Source organism: Raphanus sativus, chromosome 3 (genome assembly GCF_000801105.2).
Source record: "Raphanus sativus cultivar WK10039 chromosome 3, ASM80110v3, whole genome shotgun sequence".
Classification (NCBI taxonomy): Eukaryota; Viridiplantae; Streptophyta; class Magnoliopsida; order Brassicales; family Brassicaceae; genus Raphanus; species Raphanus sativus.
The window spans coordinates 19,626,975-19,638,950 of record NC_079513.1 but is presented as its reverse complement, the minus strand read 5'-3'; the positions used below and the strand labels follow the sequence as shown (position 1 = coordinate 19,638,950).

Below are 11,976 nucleotides of genomic sequence, written 5' to 3'. Positions count from 1 at the left end.
ATTTGATATTAACCTCTTTGGGCAGAGGAGAAGGCTGTTTCTTTTGTTGGAGAAAGGCTTTTCGTTTGAGGAGCAGGCTGTTTCGTCTGAGGAGCAGGCTGTTTAGTTTGAGGAGAAGGCTGTTTCGTTTGAGGAGCAGGCTGTTTAGTTTGAGGAGCAGGCTGTTTAGTTTGAGGAGCAGGCTGTTTCGCCTTTTGAGGAGTAGGCTTTGCCTTTGAGGAGCAGGCTGTCTGGTGGGAGGAGTAGGATGATTGGTTTGAAGTGGGGCTGATCCTTTTGAGGAGTAGTCTGTTTGTTACTAGCCCCGGTTTCTGGGGCTTGTGGGGTAGGTGTTTTTTACTAACCCGGTTTCTGGGCTTGAGGGGTAGCCTGATTGGTGACACCAACCTTCTTCTCCACAGCTCCAATCTATCGGAGATCTTCCTAATCTCCCTGATGCACTTCTTAAACCCTCTTCATCATGTCACCTAAGTCCTTGAACATGTTTTCTAACTCCTCTCTGGTCACCCAACTAGCCTCTTCTCTAGCCTCTTCTGTAGCCTCTTCTGTAGCCTCTGTAGGAGCCTCTTCTCTAGCCTCTTTAGGAGCCTCTTTAGGAGCCTCTTTACGAGCTTTCTTCCGAGGTCTCTGATTGTCTTCCTCCACCTCCTCCACAACCATCTCTTTGGCTCTTTTCGATGGAGTCACCAACTTGGGTTTGTCCAGTGACTTCCCAGCAATCCATGGTCCACTTCCACGGTCTCCGATCATTACATCACTTTAATGATGTTCTCCGCGGGCACGTCATCAACCTCAGAGTCCCATTTTGGCCACTTCACTAATGTCCTTCTCAACAAAGTTGATCACGCGGGTCTGCAGTAAATAAGAAGAATCGAGTTAGATATTTGAAACAAAATACTAAATAGACGACTTAATTATAAGTCGTCAACTAAGTCGTCAGCTGGACGACCTTCCAGACGACTTATTATAAGTCGTCTACTAAGTCGTCCAGCTGGACGACCTTCAGACGACTTATAATAAGTCGTCTACTAAGTCGTCCAGCTGGAAGACCTTTCAGACGACTTATAATAAGTCGTCTACTAAGTCGTCCAGCTGGAAGACCTTCCAGACGACTTAATAAGTCGTCTACTAAGTCGTCCAGCTGGAAGACCTTCCAGACGACTTATAATAAGTCGTCTACTAAGTCGTCCAGCTGGAAGACCTTCCAGACGACTTATAATAAGTCGTCTACTAAGTCGTCCAGCTGGAAGACCTTCCGGACGACTTAATTAAGTGAAGATGGAAAAGGTACCTGACTCAAGATAGCAGCTTTCATGAATCTGCGGCCTCTGCTGCCGTCGTAAGCCAGAATCGGTGGAGACGGACTGTTTGCTCTGGGTAGACCAATACTAGCACCCAATCCCGGAATAGCTTCGTACGCCCAGACCTGAAGAACTTGTATAAAAGCCATCCCGGTGTAACAGCCAGTAATATCTTTGTTCCACAAAGAGTCCATCAGCACCTTAAACGCGACTCTCCCCCATGGATATTCTCAAACCTTTCTAAATCCATCACTAGCCTTGCGAGAGTAGCTCGTGTAGCGCTTGAGAACTTTTTCCTTCAATGAATCCAGTGAAATGGAAAGGTACGCGAGTCGCTTGCGATCTTCCCTGGACCAATCCCGCATCTCTTCAGTGCTGCTATTATCTGATCAGTACTTGGCCCAGCTTCCCGATGAACTCCCATCATCTCCAGAAAGAAACCATCTGTGGGGTAACTTCACATTCTGGTGTCTCAAGGTCCTCGATGTAGTCGCTTTAGACCAGTGATGTTTTTCAAACTCTAACAGTGAAACCTCGCAGGTTCTGGACCAACGAGACACCACATCTCGTACTTCTTCTTAATGTCCAGCTTTAAACCGAGCAAGTGGTGAACCAGCCTTGAAGCCCAACCAAATCCCTGCTCCTTGAACTTGATGAAAACTCCCATCTCGACTCCTTGAGCTCTTCAAATTCAGCATCAGTGAGAGCTTCCCTAAGAGCAGTATGCAACTTCGTGTTATCCGTATGATACGAAATGCTATTGTGGGGTTCTGGCTCTTCCCCTAATGTGTATAACCTACGGGGAGTTCTGGAATATCCATCCTTTTTGTCTGCAAAATAATCAAAGACAACAATAGAAGTCAGAACACAAGCTAAATCAATCACGCTTAATTGTTACTCCAGACGACTTAGTAGACGACTTAAATATAAGTCGTCTAGAAAGTCGTCCAACTGGACGACTTAGTTGACGACTTATATTTAAGTCGTCTGGAAAGTCTTCCAAATGGACGTACTAAGTCGTCCAGGTTGAAGACTTTCCAGACGACTTACTTACAAGTCTTCCAGTAGAAAAATTTCAAGCGGACCTGATTAGTCGCAGAAGGAGTTCGAGTACTCGTCATTGTGGTTATAGATCTGAAAAAATAAACGTGAAACGGTGAGAATGAGTAAATTGAAAAGAGACAACGTTTTATGTTCATCTTTTCCACGAGTTTGATGACTTACCGGCGTTAGGGTTTACAGAGAAACGGCGCTACGGTTTACAGAGAAGAAGCGGCGGCGCTAGGGTTTAGAAGAAGCGGCGGCGCTAGGGTTTAGAAGAAACGGCGGTGCTAGCTAGTGTTTAGAGTAAGCGGCGGTGAGAACGTTGGTGAGCACGGTGGCGAGGGCGACGGTTTGTTCGGAAATAGTGGAGCGGGGGGCGCTAGGGTTTAGAGGAATCGGCGGCGCTAGGGTTAGAAGAAGCTGCGGCGACAACGGTGAGAATGAAGTGAGATAGATAGCGACGTTGAGAACGATGGTTGTTCGGAATAGTGGGAATTCGAATCGCCTTTGATATCGCCGGTGAGAGAGAACTGTTAGGGTTTCTGTTCGCGGAAATGAAAAAAAAAAAAAAAAAAATCACCTTATATATTGGGTAAATAATCCGGTTAGCTTTAAAAGTACATTGGTAAACTTTAAGGTTTGGTCCGGTTTAGACGACTTATTCTGGCTGATAATGTACATCAGACGACCTAATATTTAGTCGTCTGGGAACAGAAGACTAAATATTAAGTCGTCCAATACCCTAAATGAACCCCTAAACTAAAATGACTAAATTAACTTACTAACCACGTTATAAAATCAATTATACTTCAATAGTGTTTACTATACACAGAAAACGAACACGCCTAGGTAATTTTAAAAATTTTCAAAAACGGTTTTAATGCTTTCCAAAATCTAACCCTAAGACACATACAATACTACAACATATGTTGATGAAACATAAACTAAAGAATATCATGACTCACTACTTTCACTCATCTGGGCTGAAACAATTGAAATTTGTTATATATTAATTTATATCTCTTAAGACATATGTTAATTACATAATTCCAATTTTCACTTATCAAAATATTTTTTACAAAATTTTTAAATTATGTTTAAGAATAACTGTCCGACGACTTAACTTAAAGTCGTCTGGACGACTTATTTTCAAGTCGTCTGTTTACAGACGACTTGCGAGGGGTAGAAACGTAAAAAAAAATCCGTTTTTTTGTTTGTTCACAAGGAGATAGTTGTAATTTCAATAGCCTTTTAAGTTACTTTTGCCTTTGACCCAAGTTGGGGTACTCTTTTGGGTTTGACTCCAAGTTTTGAGTCACAATTGGTAATTCTCCCTAATTCCTAACTATAATCTTGCCCAAAATAACGGAAACAATAACTTCAACTAATGTGTTCGTATTAGCTAATTTATTAGAAAACATCATATGGATCTAATTAATAATACCTATACAGCAAGTTATTACATTTATACTTTACGTGACTTATAAAAATCAAATCAGCTATACCAATCCATGATCTTTCAAAACCAACCAATTCAATAAATTAGAAATCAAAACAGAAATCTTTGTCAAATCTATTAAACCTATAATCAATGTAAATTCTTTAATATACCTATAAACATATAAATTATAGTCTAGAATTTGGCTATATTTGCATATAGTCGAAGATATTCTGGAAACAATTTATATTGTTTCATAAAAAATATATTATTTTCTGTACCCAAATTTAAGCCCATTAGAAATATGTAATCATCTATCTTATTAATTGATACTTTAATTGTTTATATTTTTTATAACTATTAATCAAAATATTTCTTATAAGTGTTATAACTAATTTATAAAACAATAGTTATTAATTTTTCATAATTTTCAAATTCAAATATATTTGTTTATATATACTATACATTCCTCAAATTATATATACATGTCTGATTTTTTAACACCAATAATTTGTTAACATCCACAATTAAATTTCAAATTCAAATTTATGTTTTCTATTATATACTATACACTCCTCAAATTATATATACCTCTGATTTTTTTAACACTAATAATTTGTTAACATCCACAATTAATTAACTCAAAGTAGTACGACTAACTTCCACAAATACATCATTTAGTACAAACAAAAAAACTTAAGCAAAAAAATAAGTACTGAGCGCATGGGTCAATGAATAGATATTTTATACATAAATCTAACTCTACAAATGTTGGATTTAATTATATGATATCCAGTAAATATTGGTCATATACTTACGGTAGAACGCAAAAAAAAAATCTGTTTGAGGTAATTAAACACATTGTTATATTTCAAAATGTTATATTAATACATACATTGTAAATCATGTATAACATTTATTACAAACAAAGATAAAAAAATTGACACCCACTCGGTCGAGCGGGTCAAAATCTAGTTCTTCTTAAATGAGAAACCTAATCCTAAGAATTCTTCTCATGGTGCCGCATCTTTCACCCTTGGGTTTCTAAATTATTTCAAATTGATTCTTTTGTTTTAAATAACTTTATCATCATCGACTATACCACATAATATATAATGAATCAACTTCCTCTTAAATCCATCAAAATAATATTTTGTGATGGTTTTTTGAAAGAGTTAGAAATATTTTTTAAAAATTTCAAAAGAAATATTTAGATGCCACTATGAAAAAGAAGCCTTAGTCAATGAATTTCTAGATTATAGTATTTTAATTGGTGTATCCTATTAATTTATGTTTCATTTGATCACCAGTTTCTTATTTTAATAATTTATTGTCTATGTTATTTTTTCAATTGTTAAACCTCCAAATGATCTTATCGCAAAATAAATATATTCTACTAAGTTATAATTAACTATTTGTGAGATAAAATAATTTTATTAAGTGTTTAAATTTATATTCTATTTAATATTATTGGTGAAAATTAGTTAAAGGATCATTGAAAATATATACTATATCATAAAATACAAATTGTATATTTATGGTAAATATTTATATATTTTGAATATAAATAATCAGATTGCTAACAAATATAAATTAATTTGCATTTATACATGATAAAAGTCAAATTATTTTTTTCTATAAAACCATAAACATTATCACAATAGTATATTATAACCAATATAATAAATAACCAATAAAAGACAAAATAAAACTTATTAAAGAATACTAAAAGTACAAAAAACATGAAAACCATGATAAAATGTTAAATAACATAAAAAAATTTACAAACAATAAACATTATATAAATATAATCTAAAGAAATGCAGAGGTGATGTTTTATAATCTTTCTCAAAGTTTACAAGATATAAATTATCGATAATACAGATGTGTATTCGCCATTGTTATTTATGTTGATAATTTATGGACCGTGACTATTTTTAATGTTTCAATACTGTTGAGATTATTTTTAATCCACAACTAAAATAAATGTTCGATTTCAACTTCAAGTTGCCTAATGATAATTTTGTTATTATTAGACATAATATTTTTATCCAAAATTTACAGTCCATGATGTTAAAATAGAACATAATACATTGACGATCAATATAAATATTAAATTTTAATAATTTATAATATTAGTTCTTTTTATCAAATTGAATAATTTGAATAACAATCATATTAAATCATAATTTGTTGAGTATCTTTATGTTAATCCGCACATGCTGCGCACTATATACATTGATCATTCGACGATAGAGATACAACTTTTACCAATGAAAATAAGGGAGTTCTTATCGTAACAAATATGAAGAAGGTTTTGTAGAAAACACCAACGAAGAGTGTGATCAGACCAATCCCTACCACACCAATGATCCCAACCAAAAGACATGATATGGTGGACCTCTACACATATGCATCAACATCAGTATAAATAATTATGAGATATTAAAGGATTATTTTCTTTGAATGATTAATTAAATTTAAGAAACATTACACAGAGGTCTTTCTCAGAATCAGATGGAATCGGATGATATGAGGAAGACGGTCAAATAGATAGCTGACAATACCAAATAGACCGCAGAAGATTGAAACAAGATAACTATTATCCTTGTTTACAATACCATAGAAAAACCAAACATATTGTTTACGTCTACGATTTAACATAAATTCATATAGGATATGCTATTCATTCATCTCATTTTGACAGTAGACTTTTCGATTTTTGGTTTCCTTTATAACTGAAAAATGAATCTTGGGTAGATTACATCAGATTTGGGATTAGTCCGGTTTGGCTGAACTTTTTTGTTAGAAGTTGACATTTTTGTTTAAGTTTGGGTTGGGTTGGATTCAGTTTGATTTGGATTGGATTTAGTTTGGTTTGGTTTGTTTGGGTTTAGAAAAATATTAACCAAAATCAACTGAAACTAGTTTGTTTCTGTTCGGTTAAGTTTGGTTTAGTTTGGTTTTCATCAGTTTGGTTTTGTTTGTGTTTGTTAGCTCAATTGAATTAGTTTTTAGTTTTGTTTTAATTCAGTTAAAAAGATATAATTTGTAAAAAATAAGAAATAAAAATTATTTGATACTAAATTATTATTTCATAATTATTTCATAAAATCAAAATTATAATAAAAGTCTTGAAGACAATTCAATAAGTTATATAATATTTTTGAATTTAATATAAAAATTATAGGTAGTTTTTTTTTGGTTTTGATGATAGTGTTTGAAATTTATATTATATTTTTTTGTTAATTATGTTTGTTCTATTATTTTAGAAGTAAAATCTATATAACACATGTAAATTAAATTGTTAAATATCTTAAATTTAAATATATTTATATTATATTTAAGTAATCTAATTAAATAAATACATGGACTAGAAAGTGACAAGTTGAAGAGCATGTGTCAGCTGTACGGTGAATATGGGGAAGTCTACCACAACTACAAGCTGAGCTGCCGTGGAATACCCCATAGCAGAACTAGAAAACTCCATATTCTCCATTTGGGGACTGAGAAGAGAGTGTTACAGTAACCAAGAGAAAAATATTTTTCTTTCAAGATACAATACCCTACACAGTACAAAACTACAAACCCTTCTCCAAAAGCTGTTGAAACTTTTGAGATCAAGCTTGTACCTTGCAAGGTTGTTTCCTTTCTCGTTACTATTGAGAAAAAAAGAACTGAAATGTATTTATTAATGGGCCGAATTTAATTGATAATGGGCTACTCTTATCAGTAAATAAGCCCAGCAAAAGCTCCAGAAACCCTAGTCCCCAACTATTTATTCGTTCCTTACCGCCGATTCTAGGGTTTTCACACTTCCAATCAATCGGCGAGACTTCAAAGATGGCGACACAAATCAGCAAGAAGAGAAAGGTGAAGTTCACGCTCGATCCCTTCTCCTTCCAATCAATCTCTCTATCGTATTGTGGAACCATTTTCAGTAACCGTGTTTATGCGTTTTCGTAGTTTGTAGCGGACGGTGTGTTCTACGCTGAGCTGAACGAGGTTTTAACCAGAGAGCTTGCGGAGGATGGTTACTCTGGTGTGGAGGTTAGGGTTACTCCGATGAGGACTGAGATTATCATCAGAGCCACACGTACTCAAAATGTTCTCGGTATGTACTCAAAAGCTAACCTTCTTTTTTAATCGAAAGGTTGTGACTTTATATGTTATTTGGGTATTTATTTATTAGGTGAGAAGGGAAGGAGGATCAGAGAGTTGACATCTCTTGTGCAGAAGAGATTCAGGTTTCCTCAAGACAGTGTTGAGCTTTACGCTGAGAAGGTGACCAACAGAGGTCTCTGCGCTATTGCTCAGGCTGAGTCTCTTCGTTACAAGCTTCTCGGAGGACTTGCTGTCCGCAGGTATATACATTTCTCTGTTTGTTTTTTTTACTATCGCTCTGTTAGGTGTTTGAACTGAGATAGTTGATTTGGTAGTTCGTTATGCATATGACGGAGATGTCAGATTACTTGATAGGGTATCGTTTATGTCTTTGTAAAACTTTAGGCTTACTGAATTGTAGGGACTTTGCTGTTTGGTAGGTATATGTTGAGCGTTGTAATTTGATAGTATGGTATCATTTCTTAATAAGATGCGGATGTTAATATTGGAATGATCTTGTGCTGTATAGGGCTTGCTATGGTGTCTTGAGATTCGTCATGGAGAGTGGTGCTAAAGGATGCGAGGTGAGTACACATCCCCTGTATTCTCTAATTGTTTTTGATCTATAAAATATCATCTTAACACAAATGGTTACTGTCAGGTGATTGTGAGTGGAAAGCTTCGTGCAGCACGTGCCAAGTCCATGAAATTCAAGGACGGTTACATGGTTTCCTCCGGTCAGCCAACCAAGGATTACATCGACTCTGCTGTCAGACATGTTCTGCTTAGACAGGTTTAGTGTGTTTCTTCTGACTCCCTTGGTTTCACCTAAACCCCAAGCAATGTCTAATCTAAAGTCTGGTTGAAACTCTCAAATGTGCAGGGTGTTCTCGGAATCAAGGTGAAGGTCATGCTTGACTGGGACCCTAAGGGAGTAAATGGACCAAAGACACCACTGCCTGATGTTGTCATCATCCATGCTCCCAAGGAGGAAGATGTCAACTCTGCACCTGTTCAGGTTGCTGCTCCGGCTGCCCTTGCACCGGAAGCTCCCCTCACAGCAGTAGACTACCCTGAGATGATCCCAGTCGCCTAGAAGAAAGAATCTCTTTTTACTACTATGTGATTTTGCTCTGATAACTTTTCTGCTTTTTTTTGACAGTTTATAGTTATATCGTATCTTCGAATCGGACACCTTTCTTCAAATCTTATTTCTAAAAATGTTCCAACTTTTTTATCAAGTTAATTACTTTAATCATTTCTAAAAAGTAACTACTGCATTCATTACTTGCACCCTACTACTGCATTGTTTCTCTCGCACACATTTGATCGAATCATTGATTCGTTTCGTTAACGTGGCCCACAAGTTGCCATACTAGCAGAAACCAATTAATTCGCCAACCAATAATTGATGCTTCTTTTTGAAGAAACCAATTACATCTTCTCTATTTATAATCTGTCTTCACCATTCATTCCCGGTAAGAGAAAGCCCTTGCAAGAAGATAACTGGAGAAAGAGAGAGAGATGGGTTGTATTCACTATGAGTCAGCAGATCCACGGACACTTCCTGTCCAAGAGAAGCCAAATGACGAAACTTTCAACACAGTCTTTCAAGAACACGAGGAGCAAGGAGGAATCCAAGAAGCTTGGTCGGATATCAAGAACCGCGGTGGAAACGTTGGAGGTTATATCGCCGGTGAGAGTAGACACAAGCTTGAGAAGAGGAAGAGCCAAGTGTTGCTGGAAGGTTACGTGGAGGCTCAAGATGATCAAGAAGATCTGACGAGAGCCAAGAGCTTGACGGATGATGATCTTGAGGAGCTAAAAGGTTGTTTAGACCTAGGGTTTGGGTTTAGCTACTACGAGATCCCTGAGCTCTGCAACACTCTGCCTGCTTTAGAGCTATGTTACTCCATGTCCCAGAAGTTCTTAGATGATGATAAGAAAACCCACCAAGAGAACTCGCCGCTGCCGCCACCGACGACCACGACCAGTCCAGTTGCTAACTGGAAGATCTCTAGCCCTGGTAATGAAATCTCTCGAGTTATATAGATAGTTTTGTCTCTGTTTTCTCTCGGGTTAGTGTAAACATTTTTGATTCATGTGATTATAATGAAGAACCATTTCTTGATGGTTGATTCAGGTGATAATCCAGATGATGTAAAAGCTAGACTCAAGTACTGGGCACAAACCGTAGCTTGCACTGTCCGGTTGTGTAGCTGAACAAGAATCATCATCATCATCTTGTCTGAACATATATTTGGTTGAACCAGAAAACATCTACTGATTAGACTTTTCTTTGCATGAATGAAGTCTCTGCCAACTTTAGCTGAGAATAGACCTGCATTGTGTCCATGGAGAAACTGGCTTGGCTTTTTTACTTTTTTACTCCTATGTAAGTGTAGTAATAATATCCTTAGCCTAACGTTTGTAATAAACCGGAAATAAATGTGTCATTGTTACTAAATAAAAACTTTCCAACTCTTTCTCTACAATCCCTCTGCGTATTGAGCTTTAAGTACAATAAGGGTTGCTCTAAAGTCCTCTTGTTTCTTTTTTTTTTGTCTGAGGTAATTGATGTAACATCTGAGAGTTTTGATCTTTTGTATGATTTCATGATCTTGATGATGGTAACGCTCGTGACTTTGCTTCAGTTACAAGATGCCAAAAGAAAGAAAGAACATGTCCTTGCTTGTGATTCTATCTTTTTTTCTTTCCTTTCCGGTTTGTAGGAAAGAATCATAAACTTTGTGGTCAGTAGTTGTGAACACGCTTTAACGTGTCGTGTACGATAGGACAACATGTGGACAAGATACTTTCACGTGTTCTGTTACGTATCCAACTGTACTATTAAGCTAGTAGAATTTATGACTCAACGTCATGTCTTTTTTATAAAGTTTGAGCGTTATGACGAGTCGCATGATAAACATGATTAAACTCATCAATGAAACGACATGTCACCAACGAGAAGACAACATGTTTATTCAAAACGCAGATTCAGAGAATAATAGTTTGTTTGCAAACATGGTGGGATTCTTAAGGAAAAAAAAACAAATATTCAGATAACACGGTTCTTAAAACTTTTGATGATGATTCAAGAAGAAGCCTGTCCCAACAGAGTTTGAATGTCTTTCTGCACAAATCCAAAAAGACCGGTTATGAGTGATGAAAGTGTGAGGATTCCGGTTTAGGAGAGAACCGGGGCTTGGTACACATACCTCGAATTGAAGAGGAGAGGTTCTGGGAGAGTATCTCTGGGAGACTTTGCCGTCAGGAGAAACCAAGAACTTTGTGAAGTTCCATTTGATTGCATCAATAAGCAAACCTCCTTTCTCTGCTTTCAAGTACTTGTATAACGGCGCCGTGTTCTTCCCGTTCACATCCACCTACATTGCCATCAATGTTTCTGTCAAATGTTTTTATATAAGAGAAACTAATCTTATACACTATTTAAAATATTGACTGGACACGAATGCTGTTGTATAAGGATCGTAGCTTGGTAATTTGGATTAGTGTGTGATTAGTAGAGGTTGTAAGACCATCTCCAATCATCTTTACATTTGTCTCTATAATAACATTTAGAGTCAAATCTACTTTATCCTACCTATATTTCTTACTTTTAAATAGTAGATTTCTATCTTTTCATCACTATATAAATTTGAGAATACCTTAGAATATAAATAAAACACAATTTTTTTCAAAAAAAATAGCACACAAAAAGAAAAATCTCAAAATAACACTAATTATATTATTATTTTTTTGCATTTTGGTTTGAGTTTAGTGATTGTAGTTTAGTATTTAGAAAGTAATGTTAGAATTGGAGTTTAGGATTTGGAGAAATTAAGTCATTTTACCTATTTTAAAGATTATTTTTCTATGTGGTCTTTTTAGCACTATTTTTTTTGTGCGATATAAGTCATTTGCCCTATAATTTTTACCGGATTATGAATTTTGTTGTAGAAGGGTTGTAGCTTGGTAATATTGATTAATAGAGTTTGTAACATGTCATAGATTTGATAAAAGACAAAAATTAAGTACCTTGTCAAAGATAGGGAACTCAGCTTTGAACCTTGTGCAGACAGTTTGCTG

At 35.7% G+C, this 11,976-nt stretch overlaps 3 protein-coding genes across 4 annotated transcripts in view; 2 read left to right on the top strand and 1 right to left on the bottom strand.

The window, feature by feature from the left end:
• The first annotated feature begins 7,497 nt into the window (after positions 1-7,497).
• On the top strand, positions 7,498-9,145 carry LOC108847084 (40S ribosomal protein S3-2). The gene is made up of 6 exons (XM_018620255.2): positions 7,498-7,656; positions 7,750-7,897; positions 7,976-8,147; positions 8,417-8,471; positions 8,549-8,680; positions 8,771-9,145. Exons 1-6 carry the CDS (start codon positions 7,627-7,629, stop codon positions 8,981-8,983), a joined length of 750 nt encoding a protein of 249 aa, XP_018475757.1. The 5' UTR covers positions 7,498-7,626; the 3' UTR covers positions 8,984-9,145.
• Positions 9,146-9,347: 202 nt separating this feature from the next.
• On the top strand, positions 9,348-10,382 carry LOC108847087 (uncharacterized). 2 transcript variants are annotated; one of them, XM_057004887.1, is made up of 3 exons: positions 9,348-9,913; positions 10,031-10,081; positions 10,198-10,382. In XM_057004887.1, exons 1-3 carry the CDS (start codon positions 9,412-9,414, stop codon positions 10,218-10,220), a joined length of 576 nt encoding a protein of 191 aa, XP_056860867.1. In that variant the 5' UTR covers positions 9,348-9,411; the 3' UTR covers positions 10,221-10,382. The 2 variants fall into 2 exon arrangements, with proteins under 2 accessions (XP_056860867.1, XP_018475760.1); XM_018620258.2 differs by having other exon boundaries at positions 9,351-9,913; positions 10,031-10,382.
• A 462-nt stretch (positions 10,383-10,844) lies between these two features.
• LOC130494640 (probable glutathione peroxidase 2) overlaps positions 10,845-11,976 on the bottom strand; it is a 1,367-nt gene continuing 235 nt past the window's right edge. The window contains exons 2-4 of the mRNA XM_057004888.1: positions 11,926-11,976; positions 11,106-11,273; positions 10,845-11,020 (exon numbers count right to left, since the gene is read on the bottom strand). Coding sequence (XP_056860868.1) covers positions 10,982-11,020; positions 11,106-11,273; positions 11,926-11,976 — 258 coding nt within the window. The 3' untranslated portion in view covers positions 10,845-10,981. The remainder of the gene's footprint in view (positions 11,021-11,105; positions 11,274-11,925) is intronic.

What these genes read in the sequence shown, in the direction of transcription:
- LOC108847084 (XM_018620255.2), top strand. Translation starts at nt 7,627, where the DNA reads ATGGCGACACAAATCAGCAAGAAGAGAAAG. An exon ending in ACGTACTCAAAATGTTCTCG is followed by an intron (nt 7,898 to 7,975) that starts GTATGTACTCAA and finishes TTTATTTATTAG; the next exon opens with GTGAGAAGGGAAGGAGGATC. An exon ending in GGAGGACTTGCTGTCCGCAG is followed by an intron (nt 8,148 to 8,416) that starts GTATATACATTT and finishes TGTGCTGTATAG; the next exon opens with GGCTTGCTATGGTGTCTTGA.
- LOC108847087 (XM_018620258.2), top strand. Translation starts at nt 9,412, where the DNA reads ATGGGTTGTATTCACTATGAGTCAGCAGATCCACGGACACTTCCTGTC. An exon ending in CTGGAAGATCTCTAGCCCTG is followed by an intron (nt 9,914 to 10,030) that starts GTAATGAAATCT and finishes TGGTTGATTCAG; the next exon opens with GTGATAATCCAGATGATGTA.